At 40.3% G+C, this 14,652-nt stretch overlaps 1 protein-coding gene across 1 annotated transcript; it reads left to right on the forward strand.

The window, feature by feature from the left end:
* Nucleotides 1-12,325: 12,325 nt before the first annotated feature.
* On the forward strand, nt 12,326-14,464 carry LOC108261982 (E3 ubiquitin-protein ligase TRIM35). The gene is made up of 5 exons (XM_053675126.1): nt 12,326-12,789; nt 12,882-13,112; nt 13,241-13,263; nt 13,350-13,468; nt 13,971-14,464. The coding sequence occupies exons 1-5, from the start codon at nt 12,670-12,672 to the stop codon at nt 14,447-14,449; spliced, it is 972 nt and encodes a 323-aa protein (XP_053531101.1). The 5' UTR covers nt 12,326-12,669; the 3' UTR covers nt 14,450-14,464.
* The last annotated feature ends 188 nt before the right edge of the window (nt 14,465-14,652 follow it).

Here is a 14,652-nt window from a genome sequence, read left to right on the forward strand (position 1 = left end):
ATACACAGGCACAATGCACATAAAATTTTAAAAACCAATGAGGGCACTTTAAAAGCAATTCTGAATGTTATAGGAATAATATGGTCTCTTTGTGTTAGAAGACAAGCAGCTGCATTTTGTATTAAGTGTACTGGATATTTTTGGGGGGATGCCCATTAAAGAGATCAACAAACTAATCTACTTGGAATAACTGCATGGATGAGTTTTTCTTCTTTGGATAAAAATCAATGAACTTCTGCAAAGTTCCTTAAATGATAATAATATCTCAATTTTATCTTGGTTTAACTATAGAAAGTTCTGTAACATCCAGTCAGATATTTCATTCAAGCATGCAATCAGTTTGTTAATTGGCTCTTGATTACCCAGTGACACTGATATATAAAAGCTGTGTGTCATCTGCATAACTATGAAAAACATAAGGGTTACTCATGTAACCCTGTTCCCTGAGAAGGGAATGAGACGTTGCATGAGCTTCATGCTGTGGGAAGCACACTCGTTCACAACAAGTATCTGAAGTCTGTGCAAAATCACGCCTATTTATAGGCCTGCTGTGGACAGGTGATGTGGCATTTCACGCATCGCGTGACTATAAAACGGCACCAGTAAAGCACGTCATCAGCTTCTCTTTGTCTGAAGCGCAGATGCAATTCACAGGCCTACCCCAGTATGACAAATATGCGCAACCCAGATGTTCCCTTTCAAAGGGAACTCAACATTGTGTGAGCTCCACACTGTGGGAATGAGTATACTCACCCCGTCATACTGAGGGTATGGTTCGTCCCAGAGGCTCCATCAATCGGGGTATGGCTGACTGAAATGGTGGCCATGTAGATCCTAATTGTGGAAGGAGCCAACCTGAGAAACGTTCCTGTAAGTACTCCAGGACTGTAGCCTTTGCGTAGTTTACTGGGTCTCAGTGACATTCCTAGCATTTAACATGGTCTCTACAACCTCGGTTGAGAGACTGGAATCTATGAGCTGGTGCCGCTCAGGGGCCAGACTCACAGTTTCCAAAGTTCCAACCAAGGGTGATAAATCAGCCCTCTGGCTTCAGACAATAGATCCCTATGAACCTGAACCTCACAAGGAGTGCCATCCATCAGAAATATCATCTCCGAGAACCAGTCGAGCTGGTAAATCCACTGCTACTAGTAGCAGATGTAGCACAATCTTGGCGTACCCTCACTAGAGCCTGTGTTAGCAGAGCGACTCCTTTTACCTATGTAACAAGTGGCTCGTTTGTAATGATTACGCCACCCTGAGGGAACGTGGAAAACAACCCAAACAAAGGCACACAACTACAATTCACTTAGAACAGGCAAGAGGCATGGGTTTCCATACAAAAATTTTATTTGAAGTTAAAAAGAAGAATTATTAAAAAAAAACAGCAACCTATGCAATTGGTCAAATAAAACACAAGAAGAAATTAACAATAATCATAAGAGGACTGAGGCTTCCTGTATGAAGGGCAGGCTAGTACGATAGCACCAGCTGTACAAAAGTCGATACTGTCGATACCACACCATACTGAGTCGAATGATTAGACATTTTTTTAGGTCAGCCATTTTGTGTTGGCAATTTTGAATTAGATGTCAAATGTTGTATTCTACAAACACCTTGGTGTATTGTTACGAAAATGGGTGACACCATATCCTGAAGGTAGTCATAAAGTTTCAGGACAACCCCACCTTGTGGTCAAAGATTATAACGCAATATCAATAAATGCTAATAGCTTTTGATTACATTTGCCTATTGTCATGCTACTGGTCTTGATAGAATCCTTGGGTAATGCCAAGAACAATGTTACCAATAATTCTATGGTCAGCCAAAATTACTGCCCACCATTTTGAAATATCTAAAAAAAAAAAAAAAAAAATCTTTCTCAAACTCCTTCTAGATAATTTTTCAGGTTTTCACCAACATCGAATGAGATCATCGCAGTCCATCCCAACCAAAACCTATGGAAATTAAGTTGATTAAACCGTTCTTGAATAATGCAGAAGCGAATTAGATGGCAAGCATGCCAAAATGGACAGGAGGCTATATCTGTGCAATGCTTGGGAGTATTAAGACAAAACATGGTACTTATCATCAAAATCATGACCTGAGGGTACTTGCATATTTACAGGTACTAGGCACCACCTACTGGTCAAGAAATACATTTTTTGGCTTACAACTTCTGACTAGCTTTGCCAAAAATCATGAGACTGGTCTTATTTGATTCAGTACTGTATACCAAGTCGACTGATACCCAGTATTACCATGTCGGCTATTTTTGGCTATAAAATACTGTATTTTTCGACTGCATTGGCATAACATTATGAAACTTGGTATGTGTCATTAGCACCATATTCTGAGGGAACCCTAAAAGTTTGGGGCCAGTGCCACCTAATGTTCAAAAGATAACAAAACGTTCATATATGCTTATAGTTTTTTGGCAACTTTTCCGGTGGCCATGAATCTTACCTCTACAGAAGTAGAGTCCTACAGAATCCAATGATTTACACTTTTCCACAGTCAGAGATTTATTCTGTTCACCATTTTTAATCATGTTAAAAACCTACTTTTTCAAACAGTTGCTAGAACATTCATCAAGAGCAAGTGGCAATCTAGGCCCATATTACCTGATTTCCTCAGTAAGGTGCACGCTATCCCAGCCCAGCTCACATCCTGCCTATAGAGAAGTCTCTGAGCCACTTGGAGTTTGAATGTCTTCACTCTGGACCCAACATCTACTAGGCCTTGTCCTCCTTCTTGTCTGGGTAGATACAGCACTGGTGCCTTTAGCCAATCTCTGTATTTGCCTCACGAGATCTTCTGGAGGCTGCAGGATCATTGTTCTGTGCCAAAGGGAAGAGGCTATGAGTTTGTTAAATACCAGCACCCTTCCCCTGTATGACAACGGTATCAACTATTTCCAACGAGACAGTCGCGCACGTATTTTCTCCAGCAGGCCCTCCCAATTTTGTTGTCTATACTCATTTGTCCCCCAAAAACTCCCAGATATTTAAAACCTGCCCTTCCCCAATGTAGGCCACTGGGAAGTAATGGACTTTCAGTGACTCTGCCACATCACACAGCGTCACTTTTAAGCCAGTTATCTTTATATGATAATGCCTTTCCATAGCACTCAAGAGCGCATTTTACCTCTTCAACATCACCTTCACCTCTAATTAGGACCGTCATGTCATCCGCATATGCAGATAGTTTAATTGGTTGTTGGGAGATTGGAAAATTGACTTGTAGACCCATTAGATCTTTTCCAAGTTTATGTAGCAAAGGCTCAATGAATATACTATAGAGTTGACCCGAGAGGGGACAGCCTCCCCCTCTGGGCTTTCACAGCAGTACTCAGGCCACCAGCCATTTTTATCATGAAAGTAGCATCAGTAGCTGCGTTTACATGGACAACAATAATCCACTCTTAATCCGAATAAGACCATACTCTAATGAAGAAACTACCATGTAAACAGCAATTTTTACTTACCTTAATCTAATTAAGGTCATAATCGAAGTAAGCAATAATCTAATTAAGACAGGTGGAGTACTCCTGTTTTAGTCGCATTATGGACGTGTATTACAGACATATACACACCTTAATCACATTATGAACGTCATGTGGGAGTTTTCACCGCATTTTGCGACAGGACACGATCACACACGGCAGTTTTACATTTTACGGCGAACAAGAGAGTTGTGTCCCAAATCGCATACTTTCCTACTATAGGCCTGTAGTGGGGAAAAATACATGCATCTCGGCTACTATATAGACGGTAACTACGTGATTTGGGACACACCCACCGCTTCAAGCAGTTGTCTATTAGCACATACAGCATGACAAATAATTAACTGCACTTAAAGCATTCGTAAAAAAATTAAATAAAAACACCCAAAACTGTATACGGTACCATAACGAAGATGTACTGTATGTTGATAGGTGAAATTCTGGAGGGACGTCGGACGGCGTGGCGAGGTGACGTAATGACGCGGGCTGTTCATCTAATCATGTTCTATAACATGTAAAACGGGAACATGACAAGAGTATTCTAAAAGTGACCCATGTAAACACCTTCAGATTAAGATCATGTAAACACCTTAATCACATTATTATCTTAATCAGAGTAAGGTCAATAATTAGATTAATGCTGTCCATGTAAACGTAGTCAGCGTACAACAACCTTATCACGGAGATAAAATTGTCACCAAACCCAAAAGCTTTTAAGGTATCGAAAATAAATGTGTGTTCTACCTGAACAAAGGCTTTCTCTTGGTCTATTGACAAGAACCCCATTTAAATCGCACAATCATATAAGTCTCTTACTAAATGCAAGTTATCTGCAATGGGTCTATCTTCTACACAATAAGACTGATCTTTATGTATAATTGCATGCAGCACCTCATTTAGTCTGTTTACCAAGCATTTGGAGATAATCTTGTAATCTGTGCACAAGACCGCCACAGGTCTCCAGTTCTTTAGGAGTGTTAAATCCCACTTCTTAGGAAGCAGTGTCAGAACCGCACGCTGAACGCTCTTAGGAAGGATCTTTTTCAGTATTGCTTACTTGAAGAACTCTGAAGTAATCATGTGGAAGAATGGGTCAGAAAGCCTCGTAAAATTCGGCAGGCAGGCTGTCAACTCCAGGTGTATGGCCCACAGACAGTTCCAGTGCCACAGCTGTGATTTCTTTGTATGTGAGTCCAGCTTCTAAGAAGTCTTTATGCCCCGGGGTTAAGCTTGGAAGGTTGTGGAACAGTTCCTTCCTACATAAGATATACCATTAAGAAACAAAAAGTATTTTTTAATTAAAAAACGTTGTTTTTTTTGTTTTGTTTTTTTACTTGGAAATGTAATTAAATTAGAGTACAAGTATTCAATTTGAATATTTTCCACCCCTGGTGCATATTCAATTAATGTTGTTATAGCCTAATAGGCTGCAGAGGGCGCCAATACCACAAAATGGATTGACATTCTTACTCTCTCACAAATCCTAATCTATCACACTGTCCTTTCCTTGTTGCTATAGTGATACCATCAAGGCTGTATGTATCTACCCTTTATTATGTATCTGTTACCTGGGGAAAAAGTTGTTTAAAAACAATAAATAATGATATATATCTACATATATCATTTATTTGAGGGCGAATTATGTTCCTTGTGAAAAAAGAAACACAAAAAACAATAGAAAACATCACTGAAATTCTAATGGTTTCCACTACAAATACCATTACAAACCATCAGCTAACCAATAACATGCCATTTATTAAGGGCCAATTATGTACCTTGCATCCTTGCTAAAAAAACACAATAGAAACCATCACTGAAATTCTAATGGTTTCCAGTACAAATACCATTACAAACCATTCAGCTAACCATTAAAACCATTACCACTACTGGTCCGTAATGGTATCCACTAGACATAACATGCCACCACTTGAAGGCAACAAATTACCAGTAAAGACCCACAGGGACCATTACAGTTTCCATTGAAACCAATACAATTGCCATTAAAACCATTACAAATTCTATGAGGGTGAAAAAGGTGAAGGTGAAAAAACACATACAAATGATGTAGGTTTGATGGTATTAGCTCAAGGAAAAGTACAGTTTGGTACCTTTTTATGTGTATATTTAGAGTATCTAAATACTATACATGTCTTATATTAACCTCGTGTGTAATATGTAGTGACCGCAAGTCATACAGTTAAAGGGATAGTTCACCCCAAAATGAAAATTCTGTCATCGGTTACTCCTCCTCATGTCGTTTCAAACCCATAAGACTTTCGTTCATCTTGAGAACACAAATCAAGACGTTTTTTAATGAAACCTGGGAGATTTCCGTCCCTCCATATACAGTCCGTGTAACCAAAACTTTCAAGCTCCGGAAAGTTCATAAAGGTGTCGTAAAAGTAATCCACGTGACTCCAGTGGTTTAATCCCAATTTTTATGAAGCGATACGAATGCCTTGTGTGCGCAGAAAAAAACTAAAATTAAGTTTTTAATTTTAAAAGCTGGGTTGCGAACCTGTGCACTAGTGTGAGAACATCAACAAAAAAATATCACGGACCTCCTGGCTGTGCTTCATGAATCAGCGGCGGTGTATATATATTTAATCACAGTATTTGCTGTGTACTCAATAATAAGTGTGCCTGGTGTAAAAATGCCGCACCTTCGGCGTGAAAATGTAAGCAATCTTTTGAAAAGGGTTTCTTTCTAACAGAAACTGGCACGACCGATATCTAAACTCCTGAATCCACTGGCTCGGTCCGGAGGCTACAGCGTGGCAGTGCCTCTGAATTTTACCCAAACCAAGATGGAAATGCCTGTGACGAAACAGAGCACCATCTCTTCATTCTTTCTTCCACAGAGTAAAAAGGGAAAAGGTACTGTAAGACAGATTATTTTTTTTACCTGTTTATCTGAATGCTTATTTACAACAAAATTATTTCTTGCCCTTAGATGCAGATGACCGCAGCTCTTCATGACCATCAGGAACGTCTTCTACTCCCCTTCCTCAGTGGTGTATAAATTTGAGTAAAAATCCACAGGAATTTTGTGCATTCCATTTGGTCAGAGGTGTCTCGATCATTACAATCCTTTAAACAGTACATCAATTTCTCTTGTCCTTCCGTATGCTCCAGGTTAAAAAAGAAAGAAGTGGAAGCATCTATGTCCTTCGTTGTTAAGAACCAACTTCTTACAAGAGCTTGTTCCACTCATTCTTTTAGAATCGAGCTGAGCAAGTTAGATCTTTGAGGTTTACAGAGTCCTTTTTATTGATACTTTGTTCTATGCCAATAATTTCTCTTTCAAGACATTCCAATGACTTTTTTTATACAGAACATAGAATATGATGAAATTGCTGACAGAAATGTCTTATTTGTACCTTCCCTGTTTCTCACCATTGAATGTAGTTTTCATAATAATTCTGCTTGCTCCTCCATGAGTCCCAAAAAAGCTTAAAAGTTTCATAAAAACTTCTATCTTCTAGTAATTTAACATTGAAATGCCAATGACAACTCTTATGCGTTTTTTTCGTAGGGTACACTCCAAGGTAACTAGTTTATGATCAGACATTGAGGTGGGGAAGATTTTTGACTTTAAGACTCTATTCCTCACATTGCGTGATACATATAATCTATCCAGCCATGCAGCAGGGATCTTCTCGTTACTGATCTTTACCCATGTACACTGACGTGTGATCAGGTTATGTTCTCTCCATACATCAGATAAGTCTAGATTTTTAATTTCCCATTTCGGAGTGTTAGTTTAGGTGGTGTTTGCCCGGGTATAGACGCCATCCCAGGGTCTAAACTCTCCCGGGCACACGATAGAAACTTTTGTACATGTTCTAATTTCAGTCGAGTAACGAGGGAAAAGAAAGGAAAAACACAAAGGAAAAATTAAGAAAATAACAGAAATAAACAACTGTTTTTTTTAAATCGCTCTCAGAAACACACTCCGTACTCCGCTCACACACTCCCAGCATGCAACATACACACACACACACACACACAGAGTGAGAGAGAGCAAGAGAACCCTTGGAGGGAGAGAGAGAGAGAACCCTTGGAGGGAGAGAGAGACTTTTGACTTTTTACAATCCTTTATTTATCAAACGTCACACTATACACATTAAAGTCAAAGGTGACGCAATAAATAAATAAATAAATAAATAAATAAATAAATATTTAAAGGAGCATTAAAAAGAAAACCATAAATAAATAAAATAAATAAATAAGTCAGCGCAACAACGGATAGTCGTTAAGAACATTATCAGCCTAATGCAGGCGTAAAACAAAGTTCTCCCTCCACTACAGAACACAGAGCCTCCTCGCAGCACCACACCGCCTTGAACATCTCCACGTCTCCCATACTACTGTAAACGTTCAAATCCATCAGAATCCGGGATTTGATCAGTCTGGAGAGAACTTTTATGGCATCGCAGTCTGTGTTCTGTGCCACTTTGTTTTTTTCTGCTCGGGTATATCGCCATTTTTTATCAACTTGATCAGCTGACACTTGAATCTGGTTCTTCTAACATACTTAAAACCAAAGATAAAAATCTGAAAAGTAAAATCCACATAAAATGACCTCAAGTCATTGTTTTAAAAACAGAAACAATAGCTGCAACCTGGAGCAATGTATAAACGCATGAAAAACAGTCTTTCTCTGTGAACAGAACGGACATTCCTGTGTGACCTCAGGGTTTAAAATGGAGATGAAAGAATTCACAGAAACAGTTCCATGTAAAATGCTACATTGGAGGTCAGAAAATGTTTTGGTTAACGGTGGTTAACATTAAAATCATCGTTAACTCATCATTAAAACCCAGTACACTTCATCATGGGGTGTTTCACGCAGGCTTTGTACAGAAGCTTACCGGACACTGTCTCAATGTTCATGTCACCTCTGAACTCCAGGAGGGGCCCCCACACCCATCTAGGTCTGGAGCGATGCCCAGCTGGGGAAAAGGTTCTTCCTCTGTAGGCCCAGTCTCGCTTGTTTTGTTGAGCACGCTCCTCTGACGTTAGGGTGGACCTCCAGAGATGTAGGAGCTTATTCACAACGTGTAGGGACCATAGTACCAGGTGTGCTGCTAAGTCCTCAGCCCGTGACAGGTCTGTCCCTGTGATGTTCACCAGCTGCCGGAGTGTCACAATCCCTGAGGAGACCAGAACCCTAGATAATGAAGGAGTGGTCACACCAGAGATGTTAAATTGCCCACCATGAACCAGGGGTTCCTCCAGCAGCCAGTGTGGTGTTCTGCACCCCTTGGTTTGTTTTTTAAAAAGGTTCCATATTTTAAAAAGCCCACTATAAAAAAAAAACTGGTAATCCAGCAAAGTCTAGTGTTCTTGTGTCCATTAAAAACAAAGTTCTGTCCAACCCCAGTCCTCCTACTCTCTATAACAGCCTATAGGCTGCTGCTCTCCATACCAAACTCCTGGGTCCAGTGAGGAGTCTCTGGATGAACTGGAGTCTAAACGTTGCAGTTCTGCTGGCTATATGGATCAGCCCCTGCGACCCCCCTTCTTGGGCAGGTGAAGGACACTTTGAGGGATCCAGTGTAGTCTGTCCCAGAAGAAGTCCACTAGCAGGGCCTGGATGTTCGAGAGCAGGTTTGGTGGCAGATCCACACATGCCAGCTTATGCTACAGGGTTGATGCTGCCAGGTTGTTGATGATCAGCATTCGTCTCCTGTAAGACATTTTTGGGACCAGCCACTTCCACCTGCTCAGTCTGCCCTTCACCTTCTCAAAGACACCTTCCCAATTTTTAGTTAAAATCTCAGTGCTGCCCACATAAACACCCAAGTACTTAAAACCACCCTTTTTCCACACCAAACCAGCTGGTAATGTGGGCTGCCCACCACCCCACTCTCCAACTAAAATGGCTTCGCTTTTGGCCCAGTTTACCTTGGCAGATGATAAAATCTCAAAATCTTTTAAAACATCAGTTAAAATATTCACATCAGTCTGTGCTCCCAGCATTACGACTCGGTCATCTGCATATGCTGAGAGACACAGAGAAGCGCTGGAGTGAGATATCTTAAAACCAGAAAGTTGATCTCTCAGTTTACATAAAAGAGGTTCAAACGCTAGGGTGTACAGCATGCCTGACAGAGAACAGCCTTGTCTAATACCTCTGTAGACTCTAAAAGGGGCACACAAACCACCATTAACCTTCAGTACACTCGCAATTTCACTCTACAAAGTCTTGATCATGGCTATGAAACCTGGGTTGAAACCAAAAGTTTCCAGCACCTTCCACAAGTATGACTAGTTTTCACCCATCATCTGGCAAACAGAAATTCAGACCTACTCTTCAGCATTCGAACCTCTGCTGGGAAACCTGAAAGGATTTTTTTTCAGTTTCTGAACATGTTTCACTGGGAATCAGTTCAGAAGTTCTAGGCTTTTGTTGGGACCATGACCCTGATGAGGTTACTTGGGCTGACCTGTGAACAACTTCTTTTGCATATTCGGTGTAGAAAGCCATTAGCCCTCCCACTGCCCACTCTTGATCCAAAACAATAGGCACATGCACTCTTAGATGTCTATTTAAGTGTCCATATCAACGGAGCACATGAAAGTGTTTGTGGTTGATGTATACTCAAGACTTAACAGAATCACCTCAAATGACCGAAGTGGTTCGTCACATAAATCACCGTATTTATATTTAATGTACATCATGAACCACATACTACTTAGATATTTTTGTAGGGGAACTTGTGCTGAAGATTAAAAAGTCATGTGACTTTGAAAATAGTGCTTACATTTGTTCAAATTGACAACAATATCAGAGCGTGCCAAAATCATCAGTGTCTGAAAATACCTGGGGTCCCCCAGAGTAAACGGAGACAGAATCCTTTCCTCCAAAGATCAGAGCACTGTGCACGGTGATGTATTTACCTCTGTTTCAGGTCTGCGTGTGTATTTATTGTGCTTGTAAACAGGTGGGTATAAGGGCCAAAAACACGGCTGTAGTGTCAGGATGGCCGAGCGGTCTAAGGCTCCACACTCAAGGTTTAGACCTTTTCCCTGGTAAAAGGAGGATTCTGGTCTCTAAATGGAAGCTTGAGTTCAAATCCCTCTTCTGACATTAATTTTTTAAATGAAAACACCATTAAGATAATGGCTTTTAATTCTTATGAATAGGTTGTCAGATATGGAGCGGGTGGAATTTTGGCCCACTCTCCTTTGCAAAAGTGCTTTGGTTCAGACACATTGGAGGGTTTTGGAGCATGAACTGCCTGTTTAAGGTCCTGCCTCAACATCTCAGTTGGTTCAAGTCAGGACTTTGACTAGACCACTCCAAAACTTTAATCTCAGAGGTGGACTTACTCCTGTGCTTTGGATCATTGTCTTGCTGCATCATCCAGTTCTGCTTGTATTTCAACTTAGGGATTGAAGACTGGAGATTCTCCTTTAGGATTTTCTGATAGAGAGCAGAATTCATGTTTTCCTTGACTATTGCCGAGGCCCTGAAGCAGCAGAGCATCCCCACAAGTGCCACCTCCATGCTTGACTGTAGGTATGATGTTCTTTTTGTGGAATTCTGTGTTTGGTTTACGCCAGATGTAACGGGACTCCTGTTGTTTAAAGAAACATACCCAGATTAGGAAATGCTTCACAGTTTGTCAAATTTCAGTCGTAGTCGGCAGGATTTGAACCTGTGTGGGGAGACACTAATGGATTTCTAGTGCATCGCCAAGTCCATAGGGAACATTCTGTGAAATGTTCAACCCTGGAGGTGTGAGGTGAACGTGCTATCAAAAGTCTTGCATATGTTAGTAGTTTTGTTTTGTGTCATAAAGATGGTTTTAAGATATTGTCGAATCTCAATAAGAAAAACATCGAACATAGACTACATGTATAGACTACAAACAAAACTTCTTTCCAGTGTAAACAGAAATAAACATCAATATATTGTTATTAATTTGAACAGACTTTTCCATACGAGCTCAGAACCTAAATAAATGCTCTCTGGCTGTTTACACAGTTAACATTCTGTATTAATATCTCTTCTAAATTTCTTGATATAAACATTGACTGGGTCGACACGATGAATTATCAGAAGTGATCTTTATCTGCTGTTTCTGCTGTCAGTGTTGAGTGGAACAGGTCATATCCTGTCTCTCTAAAACTCCTCCCATTAAGGAAGTACAGAGTCCGAGACGACTGCAGTCCTTTTGCAGTGTTCTGCTCTGGTGAGTTTAGTTTTATTCTCGGTTTATGGAGAATTCTGAGTCTCATTTTCAGCTCTGTGAAAGGAAGTGATTACTAACTGGACCTGCAAAGTCGTATATTAACTTTAAACAAACCTGAAATCAGGGTGTGATTACTTTTGATCAAAGTGAAAGTGAATCTGAACATTCGGACCGGAGAGAACAACAGCAGCAGCAGAATAAAATGGCTTCTAAGTTTTCAGAGGAGGATTTCTCTTGTCCTGTGTGCTGTGAAATCTTCACGGATCCTGTTCTCCTGCGCTGCAGTCACAGTGTGTGTAAAGTGTGTTTGCAGAAGTTCTGGGAGACCAAAGGATCCAGAGAAAGTCTAGGAGGAAGTCTTCTATAGGGGAACCTCCCATATGTCTGGCCTTAAAGAACCTGTGTGAGACTTTCTTACAGGAGAGAAGTCAGAGATCTTCATCAGCGTCTGAAACAGTCTGCAGTCTGCACCGTGAGAAACTCAAACTCTTCTGTCTGGATGATCAACAGCCGGTGTGTGTGGTGTGTCGGGATTCAAAAATACACACCAACCATAAATTCTGCCCCATTGATGAGGCATTAACAGACTGTAAGGTAAATAAAACGTTCCTGTAAAAGGTACATGTAAAAAAAGAGTTTATTCTACATATCAATATCTACAGGTTCAATATAAACACAGTGTAATAATTCAATAATAAATGATAATTGCCTTGTGATAAATTTAGTAAATAATAACAAATGTGAGTCTGCTATTCCATCATCTTCAGATTTTCAGCATCTGAAGTGTCTCCTGTATAAACAGGAGCAGATCTTCCATGTTAGACTAAAGCAGTGTACACCAATAAACCCACATCCTATAAGTCTACACTTTTCATTGTTTCTTCTGTACTTGGTGCATTTGAAAAGCTCTAATGAGTGCTTGTAAGAGAGAATACAGCTATTACTAAACACAGAGTCTCCATGCAGTGTGTTGATTTGTTTCAGGAGGAGCTGAAAACTGCTCTGAAGCCCCTACAGGAGAAACTGAAGATCTTTAAAGACTGTAAACTGCACTGGAGTCAGACTGCAGAACATATAAAGGTTAGAATCAATAAGATGGGTTTGATGTTAGAATGATATTTTGCATCACTGCAGAATCAGTTCCATTTCATTTGATTTCCTCTTCACTGCAGATTCAGGCCCAACGCACAGAGCGGCAGATTAAGGAGTTGTTTGAGAAGCTTCACCAGGTTCTACGAGATGAAGAGGCAGCCAGGATAGCTGCACTGAGAGAGGAAGAGGAGCAGAAGAGTCAGATGATGAAGGAGAAGATTGAGAAGCTGAGCAGAGACATATCATCTCTTTCAGACACAATCAGAGGCGTAGAAGAGGAGATGAGAGCCGAAGACGTCTCGTTCTTACAAGTGAGGATCATTTAGTCAGTGTTTATACTGTGAGAAAGTAAAACTTCTTTCCATCATCAGAAACGTCACATTTCAGTGGTGTAAAAATGTCAGTCAGATCCACTGATATTTGCTTTGTTGTTTTACAGAACTACGAGGCCACAGTGAGAAGGTGAGTGATGTGCTTCCTGTCTCTCTCGTTCTCTGTGTTTCTGACTCCAAACCCACAGCAGCACTGACTCCTGAATGTTTTTGCAGAGCTCAGTGCACACTGCAGCATCCAGAGGAGCTTTCAGGAACACTGATCCATGTGGCAAAACATCTGGACAACCTGAAGTTCAGAGTCTGGGAGAAGATGCAGGACGCGGTCCAATACAGTAAGAATCTTCCTTCCTTTCTTTCTTTCTTTATTTCTGTTTCTCTGCCTTTGTTAATTACATTAAAGTGGTCTTTATAGTGATGTTTCATTTGTGTAATGTTTTGGAATTTTTGTTGTTGTTATTATTATTATTATTATTATTATTATTATTATTATTATTATTACACACATATGTGGTCACCTTTTGAACTGATGTAATGTAATATAAGGGAACTTTTATTTTGAAAGGCTTCTGATGCGTCAGACTGTTCAGTGGTTGAAGCACGAGTGTAAAAATGGATTACAAAAGTTTTAGATTTACAATTCTTTTAAAGATTGTTTACATTTGTAATTTAAATACACCTGGTTATATATGTTTATTCATTAATATTGTAATCACAGTTATCACTTCTTTGGATTAGGCTAATGTTAGCTAGTTCCATACTAACGTAATGCTTAAGTTAGCTTAGCTCCAATGTGTGTGTGTGTGTGTGTGTGTGTGTGTGTGTGTGTGTTTTCAGCACCTGTAACTCTGGACCCCAACACTGCTCACCCTCTCCTCATTGTATCTGATGATCTGACCAGTGTGAGACTCAGTGATGAGGAACAGAAGCTTCCTGATAATCCAGAGAGATTTGATGATCGTTACTGTATCCTGGGCTCTGAGGTCTTTAACTCAGGGACACACTGCTGGGACGTTGAAGTAGGAGACTGTACACTGTGGTATGTGGGTGTGATGACAGAATCTGCGCAGAGGAAGGGAAATATATTCTCCAGAAGTGGAATCTGGTATGTGTGGTATTCTGGTGGTAAATATAGAACATGTTCTACACCACAGCCAGACAAGATCTTATTAAAAACTGGGACAGAAACCTTTTCTCCAAAGGTCAGAGTATTGTGCACTGTGATGTATTCACTCTGTTTCATGTCAGCTTTGCTTTGTTTTTATTTGTGTGTACGCTCCCACCAGTGCAGGGGAGAGAATGGTTTTCTTAAATAAACTAGACAAGGTCATTGCTGACTGCAACACTGCCGATATTTTAATTCTGGGTGGGGATTTTAACTGCACAACAGTTAACTTGGACAGGAACCACACAGAACCTCATGTGGCCTCCCGTAAGGGCCTGTGGGAGACGATGGAGGCTCACGAACTGATTGATATTTGGAGAAATTTAAATAGAAACCAGAGGCAGTACACGTGGG

This window comes from Ictalurus punctatus, chromosome 24, assembly GCF_001660625.3.
Source record: "Ictalurus punctatus breed USDA103 chromosome 24, Coco_2.0, whole genome shotgun sequence".
In the NCBI taxonomy this organism is placed as follows: domain Eukaryota; kingdom Metazoa; phylum Chordata; class Actinopteri; order Siluriformes; family Ictaluridae; genus Ictalurus; species Ictalurus punctatus.